This window comes from Dendroctonus ponderosae, unplaced genomic scaffold, assembly GCF_020466585.1.
Source record: "Dendroctonus ponderosae isolate FM_Combo_2020 unplaced genomic scaffold, Dpon_F_20191213v2 Dpon_F_20191213_1, whole genome shotgun sequence".
Lineage (NCBI taxonomy): Eukaryota > Metazoa > Arthropoda > Insecta > Coleoptera > Curculionidae > Dendroctonus > Dendroctonus ponderosae.
In genome coordinates, this window is record NW_026017110.1 from 3,090,985 (window position 1) to 3,100,980 (window position 9,996).

The following is a 9,996-nucleotide window of genomic DNA, read 5'->3' on the forward strand; positions in this document are numbered from 1 at the left end:
ACAATTTGCACAGACGAATTATCAGAGCGAATTTTCATATACTGTATTATCCTACTATTGTTACACAATTTATTAACATACTCTTTTTTAGGTTCTGTTGATAACGATTGCAGAAAATAGCTATCGAAACGTCAAGGTAATTTTTCAAATTAATTTCTTTACTAATTGGAATTTTCTCTTACAGCTTGAGCCCAAGTGTGTCGCAGGATACCCTCTAGGTGATAGTTCTTGATTACTTTTCGATAAATAATTTGTTCTTATTGCGAAATAGGAGCACTATTTATCAATCTGTAATAAAAGACGTGAGGAAATTCTGTCTTTTTTAAAGACAAACATTTTTGAGGCGAAATACCCAACAAGAAGTTTCTAAAAAAATGAATCCGCCTCAACAATATAGAACTTATCTATAATTTTCTTATTGATTTTTATATTTAAAACTTGCATATAAAAAACATTATTCTGCTTTCTCCCGAAATTAAAATCTCTCCTCCTCACCTGAATTAATTTTGGAACCAGCTTTAAGCTTTTGCATCTAGTTACAAAAAAAAACATTTTCGGTTCTTCTCTCTCGCTAGCTTAACCCTCAGCTTTATGTACTCCTTCACTATGGTGCATTCCATCTGTCCAACAAAATCAGGATAATTTACGACTATCGAAACTCAAGCTCAGCGTTTTTCCTTGATGCCAAGTTAAGAACAAATATTTTCGTCCGTTTTATTCGAAAATTTCAGAATAAGTTCCTCAAATACTTCATTAATTAAAAAAAAAGTTTTTTAGTAGTAGTCAAGCTTTGCTCTAAATAAAACGTTTACCCCAGAAATTAATGAGCAAAAACTGCATAAATCCCTTAAACCGCTCCTCGTTAACAAATGATTCACAAGGCTACATTTGCATGAAAAAAAACTTCATTTAAAAACATAAAATGCGCCTGTATAATTTATCGCATGCCATGTAAACTAAGTCCGCCAGCGAACTAGTAATTCTCCCTTTGGGGCACAATGCGGGAAATTTAATAAATTCTTTCAGGAAATTTTGCGCGCTGATAAAGGGCGATGTGTTACATTGAAACGAAAACATGGACAAAATTTAAACCTGCAGAACCGGGGCAAGCAAACAGGAGAGTTTCCATAGAGCGAAAACGAAACTCCATGCAAAAGTTAGAGCACTATTACACCACAGCCTTTAGACAAACAAGGACTCCCACTGGTATCATTAATAATCACAACTGCTCCACAATGCAAATTTCAATCCATTAGGCGCAATGGAAAGCGATAAGCCTCAAATTCTAGCTGTTTTCTTTATCGATTTTCCATTATCCGTGAATAATTAACGTTAAACGTTCCACATGCAATCGATCTGGACAGTTTCCATTTATGTTTAATAAAATAAAAATCGATTCTCAGGTTAGCAGGTCGAGGCAAACACTATATGAATAAAAAATGGTGTTGTTAGTGATAAGGTCCAGGCCCCATTTAGGTTTCCATTGATTTTATGGGACATAAAGCTGTCTAGACGCACGTAGGCTTAAAAAGACCAGTTTCATCCAAAGAAACATTTCGCCACTTTTCTGCTGGTTTCTATGCGTCCTACGTAGTAGCGCTTTTCCATGTTCCATCACAAAAATCGTCAGCCACTTTCCTAATTAATCTGTAGTCTGTGCCATGTTCATTGTGCCATCTGGCTGCCAAAGGTTTGGAAAGGTCAATTGGAAACTTGGCAGAGGAAGCCAGAAAGTGCCACTTTGGCCTAGTTGGAAATCATTGACGTAGTTATTTGCCATTAGCATTTGCGAGGAGTGTACTTTTTCTTATGCAACACGGAAATTTTTTCAGCAAAACAGCTTTTTTATATCCATTAAAGCAGAACGTGGCCAAGAACGACTAGCGCTAGTAAGGTGCTGATGCCTGTTCCACTAATCCATGAAACATATGCATTTTGCGTCTTTCGCCATTGTAATTCCTCTTACTGTGTCCTCCCGATTATTTCTGTTTGATTTTGTTCAAAATTCCAGGATTTTTCGACAATTATAAAACCGATTTTTTACCGTCTTTTTTACAAATAGGTTAATTATTACTTCATACAGGGGGATTCAAAATTGGCGTCATTCCTCTGGAGGTGTTGTTTGGCGGTGTATTAGGAGTACAAAAAAATAGTAAAAAAATAAATTGTTATTTAAAACTGAGAAATTTGCAGAAAACTATATTAGAAAAACGGCACCAATGTTTTTCAAGGTAATCTGCCTAATTAGCATTACGTAAATACCTGTTGCTTGGTAATTATTTAAAACTCCGGTAACCATGGATAAATAGAGAAAGTGACAATTAAATAGACAAGGATAAACGGTAAATTAAACAGGAATCCTTGAATGACGGAATCTTTTTCGAAATTCATAACCTCGAATTATTAATTTGTTTACAAATTACGAAAACATCATGTGTGTTATAATAATTATTTGGGTTAATATTTATTTAATTATATTAATTAATCATAATCATTATATGTGTTCAGTAAGTTTTTTTTGACTACTTAAGTATTCCAATATGATTCCAATTAAACATGAAGCACTTTCAAAATAATGCTTAATAACAAACTTGAAATTCGATTTTCAACTGTTAATATCTTCTAAAAATTATCGAAAAAAATTTCAATTTTTTTCTCGTACCATCCAAGTGAGCCCCTATTACTCATTAAAAGGAATGACGCCAGTTTTGAATCACCCTGTACATATTTAATGTGAAAGGATAAAACATTGCTTAAAAAACAGGCACATCCTGTATAAGCTAATTTCAGTTAAATTTTGATTTTTAAGAGGCTAAAAATCGTGAAAAATTTCCAGCACTTTCAAAGATTACTTTTAAAGTAATAATTTTCAATGTAACCGATATTTATTGCGATATTTTCAAAGTTGAGATACCATTTCATCTACTTAAAGTGTCGAATTAATTATTGAAAAGTTTTTGGCAAAAAAATTGTAAAAAATTTGCGAAATTGGTATATTTTTGGGAGTTTCTTCAGTCAAAAAACAAAAACGTCAAAAATATAAAGCAAAACATACCTGTCTAGCTAGTCTATTCTAGAAAAGACACATTAAATGAAATAGATGAGTGACAATGAGACCACGCAAAAAACTTTCTTTTCTCCAAAAACCGCACAAAAAAACCAACTCCCAAACATTTATTAGGCGAGAAAACGTTCTTCTGATTGAAAATAGAATATTACACATTACATAGAGAAAATAAAATAAGTTTTTTTCCTCTATAATACTTATGTTACTTTCTCTATGGTTACTCCACTGTCACATATCAAAATGGTTTGATATTTGCGCTGCGAACCGTCAAATTACTCGTTGCCTAGTGACAGTTGAGACGTGTCAGACTTGTCTATCTATAGGGGTTGGCAAACAACCGAAAAGTGAGAGATGCAATTGTAACAGAGTGCAATGAATTGAATGAAAAAAACACAACAAAACAAAACAAATGTCAAGTTAACAGTTGTATGTTTTTTAAAGTAATTTTAGCCACCAGGGAGCGTTTGCATTTTGACATGTTGACGAAACTACGTATTTTCCCCCAGGGGACCGAAAAAAAGCGTATTTAAATACATTCGAATAGGCCAGGAGAAATACAAAGTGCGTATTCGGGGAATATTAATCCAAATCGATGATGTTTTCATGCAACTTCAAAATATAGAATGTACAGGATGTTTCAGAGTTAAAGTCGCAAATGCTTTCCAATTCCAAAATCAAGTGTGAAAATTTTACGAAAAAATCACCCTGTAGGCTTTCATGGGATGTTAAAAACTCCTCCTAAAAAAATAGTACAGGGTTATTGATTGAACTTTGACCACCCCGTTTTTGCATGTAATTTGAAATTTAGAGAAAAATGTTAAATACAAAAGTTGTTGATATTAACGTCTAGTTTATTTTAAGATAAGACCAATTGATACAGGGCGTCTCAAATTCAAGTGGCAGACCAAACTTAACGTTTTTTAAATGGAATGCCGAACTTTTTATTGCATATTCGCTATTCGCACAATTATAGGCCTATTCAATCAATCAAGTTCAATCAATAACCTTTCAATCAATAACATTTCAGTATCATGGTTTCATTTTCATGTGACGCAGCGTTTCTGAGCGAAAAATTACACTAACACATCTCGACCAGTGTGCAATAGAAACTCCACAAAAAAATAATAAAAGGCATTTTATGTATTGAAAAAAAAAACATCTAGGAGCGTAAAAAGTTGCTGATTCCTGATTGATTTATACTTACCCGAAGACACACTGTTGGACGGTTGCATAGTCATTCCAATCGAACATATTTCGTTGCCCTCCTCAAATAGGCTGGACATATTGTGAATAATCGGTGTGGACGAAAGTTTCAGCACATCCAAGGCATTAATTGACGAATCCACTTCGATATGTGTTACCGTTTTGATACGTTGCGCGTGATATCAAAGAATCTTTGTACTATGGTGGATGGCTAATCGCGTAACATGGCAGCTAAACGCTAATTAGTGTTGCCCTTTAATTAGTTCCCAGGCACAAACAGTTGGGGCTTGGTTGGCTATAAGGGTGACAATAAAATTTACGTAAACCCGCCCGTAATCCTACAAGAGGATCGCCATAATCCTATGGAAAAAAAAACGAACGCCGAGAGAAGCGGAGGTTTGCTCAAACCGGGGGTTTTGGGATTACTCCAAATCGCACGATGGGTTTGCGGATAAAATCCCTCATAGATTTTCGGCATTCACTTATATCGGGCTTAGATTGAGATAAATATACTGCGGGGAATTTAGCGGATGGATTCCGAAACAGATTCCTCACACTTGGGCTGACAAACTTTTATCTCTCTACAAGAATGCCTTAATACCAATCAACAAGAAGGTTTAACAGTAAAAGAAGAATCAAGCACTAGAATATTTAGGTTGCAGAAGACAAAATTTGTCTGAAGTTTGGTTGCTTGGCTACCCGCCGCTGGATATTTCAGGAAAACTCTAAATTTGCTCGGAAAAGTTCTATTTGCTGTTTACTGTTGCTGCACTTTTCGAAAATACTTTCCACAATGCAACTCTCCATTACGAAAATCCTCAAAATAAAAAAACACAAACCCAGTGTTGCAAAGCGTACCGGTTTTGTTTTACAAAGACTACACAAAGTGTGCAAAAATCAGAATTAGGTGCGATTTGTATGACATTTTCAGGGATTTTTGAGTCAACTGTCTTCTATAGAGCGGGAAAGTTTCAAGTTGCTGCTTGCCCTAAATGAGAAGTTAGAATGTTTTTACTCACAGGATGCAGATGTGTCAATCCGTTCAATTTTCTGCCAAGTTTTGAAAAATCCGCAAAAATCAGAATTCGTAGCGATTTTGATAGATTATTTGTGTTTTCCGAATAAAGTAGTTTCTACATACTGCGAAAGTTTCAAGTTACCTCTAGATAATGATAAATCGTAACGAGAATTACGATGATTTTTGTAAAACAGAGGGTGCAGTTGCACGTAAACGTTCATGTTTGGGTCAACCTTTACAAAATCCGCAAAAATCAGATTTCGATGCGATTTAAATGAACTTTTCAGGGTTTGTAGAATAGAAACTCTTCTAGAGACTGCAGATGTTTCAAGTTGCTGCTTCTTCTATATGAGAAGAAAGAATGTTTTCAAACACAGAGTGCAGTTGCGTTGACACGTTCACTTTTGAGCCAAAATTTGCAAAATCGGCAAAAATCAGATTTTATTTTGCTTTGCTTTGAATTGGATTTTTATGGCTGTATAGAATCAAATGTCTTCTATAGACCTCAAAAGTTTCAAGTGGCTGCTTGCTCTAGATGAGGGGCTATGATTTTTTCAAACAAGTGCACGCAAGTGCTATGGATACGTTCGTCATTGCCAACCTTTACAGTCAGCAAAAAACAGGATTTGGCGCGATTGGAATAAAGTTCTCACAGTTGATAGAATCGAAAGTCTTCTATAGACTGCAGCAGTTTCAAGTTGCTGCGTGATCCAGATTAGTAGTAAGAATGTTTTCAAACATAGGGTGCAATTGTGTAAAAACGTTCATTTTTGGCCCAACATTTTCAAAATCCGCAAAAAAACACAGAATTAGCTACGGTTTGCATGGGATTTTCAGCGTTTTCAGGATTAACTATCGTTTGTAAACTGCGAAAGTTTCAAGTTATTGCCAGCCCTAGGGGAGGTTACGATGTTTTCAATCAGAGGGTGCTTTTGCGTGGAAACTTTAATTTTCAGCCAATATTTATCAAATCCGTAAAAATCAGAATTTGGTTCAATTAGATTAAAATTTTGAGGATTTCTTGAATCAAGTGTCTTCTATAGAGTGGAAAAGTTTCAAGTTGCTGCCAGCTCTAGATGAAAATATACAATTTTTTCAAATGGGAGCGCAGTTGTTGGTTTATGGGACAACGTTTTCAATGCCGCAAGAATCCGGATTAAGTGGGATTTGAATAAAATTTTCAGCATTTTGAGACTCGGGATTCTTCTATAAACTGCGAAAGTTTCCAGTTGCTGCTTACTCTAAATGAAAAGTAAGAATCTTTTCAAACTCAGAGCGCATCTGTCTGGATGGATACGTTAAGTTTTGGGGCACCATTTAGAAAATCCGCAAAAATTTGAAATTGCTGTGACTCAAATGGGATTTTCGGGGTTTTTAGAATGAAGTATCTTCTATAGACTGCAAAAGTTTCAAATCACTGATAGTTCTAGACGAGAAGTTACCATTTTTTCAAACAAAGGGTGCAGTTGGACGAATGCGTTCATTTTAGGGTCAACCAATAGAAAGTCCGCAAAAATCAGATTTCCATGCGATTTAAATGAACTTTTCAGGGTTTATAGAATAGAAGGTCTTCTATAGACTGCAGATTCAAGGTGCTGCTTGTTCTATATGAGAAGTAAAATTGTTTTCAAACACAGAGTACAATTTACTACGAATTAAATGGATTTTCAGCGTTTCCAGAATAAACTATGATCTATAGACTGTGAAAATGTCAAGCTCCCGCCGGCCCTAGAGAAGCAGTTACGATATTTTCAAGCACAGGGTGCAGTTGTACGAATACATCATTTTCGATTAAACTTTTACAAAGTCAGCAAAAATCAGGATTCCACGCGATTCGAATGAACTTTTCAAGTTTTACAGAATCAAATGTCTTCTTGTTGATGAATGATTCAGGTTGCATCTCGCTCTGGACGAGAAATTGGGAAATTTTCAAGCGGAGCGCGCACTTGTGTGGCAACAATAGTTCTGGACCCGCAATCTTATACCGCAAGCACTAAATATACAGGATCACTCCAAATTTTTCTGTGGAGCAAACGGGAACATTAGAAGAACCGGATCTTATTCTTAGTAAGAGCATGAAAGTAAGAATTTACAACTGAACCCACTAAAACACCCTGAAAGAAATGAATGAGAGAAGGTCAGAAAAATAATTAATATTCCCTGCATCAGTCGCAGGTTAAGTGATCCATTAAGCCGTCGATTAAGTCGGATTCCAGCCAAATCGGGATATGAAATTTCGCTATCGATAATGGACCTGAAAAGCTGATAAATCGTTCCAGCTGAATACGGGGAGATTGATTGCCATTTAATATGCCTGCCCTCTAAGGAAGCATTTCAAAGATTAATTATTATTATACTCGAGAGTCTACATGAAATATAGGAGTACTGGGAGGATGTTTTTACAGGAAGAAAAAACTCTATGAAAACCCGAAACGGAATAAAAACGGCAAAAAAATAGTCCTTTTCCGGATCCATCGGAAAATCATACAGTTAATTAATTCACAGTAGTATCAAAATAAATGGAGATTTACACCCGATTCAAACAAAAAACGCACCCGAGACTCTGCAGAAGTGAGCGAATTTTTGTAAAAAACCCTCAATTTTCATCTGAAAAAAGTCATGTTCTGGCAACAATTTCCATCCGATAGATTTGAAAAACAACCTTAAACGGCGCCGACTAACTCCAGATAACTTTAATCCCCATAATCAATGGCGCAGTTGTGTAAGATCCAAATATTTTAACAAAACATCCGAGATGCTCGAAATCACATGGATAGAGTACATCCTGATGACTTTAATCTTCATGTTTTTATCTTGAAACTAGGTGAAACTTAAATAGAATCTTCCCGCTTCATTAGTCTGCAACAAAGGATCGCTAATAGATCCTTTTAAAGATTTCATAAGCTGAGTGGAGTAGATAAACGAAACTTTTTGAAGCGCTTTTATACTATCGGTTTTTATTCCCGTGTTTTACGTACATTTATCGGAATGAAGAGACAAAAAAAACTTAAACAAAACCGGTATAAAGCGTATGTTTCTATAAGAAATGCCTTTGGCCCTGGCTGATAAAGCCGGAAAGAAATTGTTTCCATAAGATGCAAAAAAGGGCTAGTGTTTGTAAGGCGAAACTTTCACAGTCATAATTTCTCTATAAATTATCTGCGTAATAATTTAATTTATTAAAATTCATTTAAAAAATTATAAAATTTAGCGGCGGATTCGAATGGAAATCGACCAAAAACACCGAAAAAGCTAAATTAAAAAAATATTTAATTGTATGTGTCAATATGTACTTGAGATGGATTAAATGCGAATTAATTTTCAAGTGCACTTTTGAGAACAACGTGACCAAATAATTCATGGGGCCTTTACAGAAATGAAACTCATACAGACATTCATTTTTTTTTTTTCATTTTTTCAGTTTCTATAGTTAATTGGAGCACCCTGTATATTTTAGTTTGTTTTTGTTAAAAAAATGTCGCGATCTACATATAATCAACATACTAGAACTAATGCTTTATATAATTGTCAAAATTTAATTAACGAGAATTTATTAAACAACCACCTCAGATGGCTGTGAAAGTTGACCATTCTTAATGGCTTCAAGCGGCAATGTCAACAATGACACAACAAATGAAAAGCAGGCATTTTCAAACTGACAGTCAATTGTTTACTCTCTTCGTGACATTGTTGACACTTCAGTGCGAGCGTATCAAACATCTATTATATTAATATTAATGGATTAGTGGAGACTATTTTCTGTCTGGTGTCTGGGTCTGTGTGGATTTTCTATAGAAACATTGTTGTATTTAGAAATTTCTAAAATAAACCGAAATAACGAACAATAATCCGTTTCAATGATCTACTCGAAGAAGGCTTAAGGGTGTGAAAACCAAATATTCCAGAACACCATTTTTTGCATGCAAACATTCAAATAGAGAAATATTGGGGGTTTTTAATCAGTTCTTGGAAACTCGACAATTTCCTGGATAAAGTAATCGAGACCATCCTGCAGCAAAACTTACCTACAGGTAACCAAGCAAAAATTATATTTAAATGTGAACAATCGAACCCAAGAGTGGGAAAAAATTACCAATAGACTGGGACCACTTAAATCCGGGAAAAAACGCGCAAATGAACATCGACAGAGAAGAGCAACAAGCAACGCAAATGGGCAATGAAGAAAACTTTAGAGACAAACGAAAACGCAAAGTTGGAAAAGTTTTCCGTAACCCGGAGCGAGCGCTCGCGTGGTCGCTGATCCGGATCCAGCTACCGATCCAGAGTCCCGTTAACAACTGCTGCAGCTGCCTGGCACGCCGGGACTCTGGGGGCAAGTCGACGCAGTGACGTCACTGGATCTCCAGATTGCAGGGTGAAGAATAAGGCAACCACCTGACTGGGAATCGTGCACATTTTCAATGTTGACTAACAAGAAGAGTTTGGGGAGTAAAAAATTGTGGAAACTGGTGAGTTTTCAGGCCGCCGTGAAATAGAATTTCTTCCGAACGTTTAGCAAGCACAGGTGGCTTGCATCTACAGAAGTGGTTTGCTTGGAGGCTTACACTGTTCTGCTCAGATCTGATCTGTAATTTGGGTGTGATAATTTTATAGCTCTATCCGTAAGTGCAGTTATTACGCTTTGTTATACTTTTGGGGTGCGTATGAATTATAGTTTAGATATCTTCCTGACCAAACTTCTTTTGTA

The 9,996-nt window shown here is 35.7% G+C and overlaps 1 protein-coding gene across 7 annotated transcripts in view; it reads right to left on the reverse strand.

Annotated features, from left to right (window-relative positions):
* Positions 1 to 9,996, reverse strand: part of LOC109542913 (apoptosis-resistant E3 ubiquitin protein ligase 1) — a 24,440-nt gene that overhangs the window by 10,039 nt on the left and 4,405 nt on the right. The window contains exon 1 of one of the 7 annotated variants that reach the window (XM_048666078.1): positions 4,272 to 4,635. The exons of the other annotated variants lie outside the window; for them this stretch is intronic. Within the exon in view, the coding sequence (XP_048522035.1) occupies positions 4,272 to 4,350 (79 nt within the window). The 5' untranslated portion in view covers positions 4,351 to 4,635. Of the gene's footprint in view, positions 1 to 4,271; positions 4,636 to 9,996 lie in introns of those variants that run through there. 7 annotated transcript variants of the gene reach the window in all.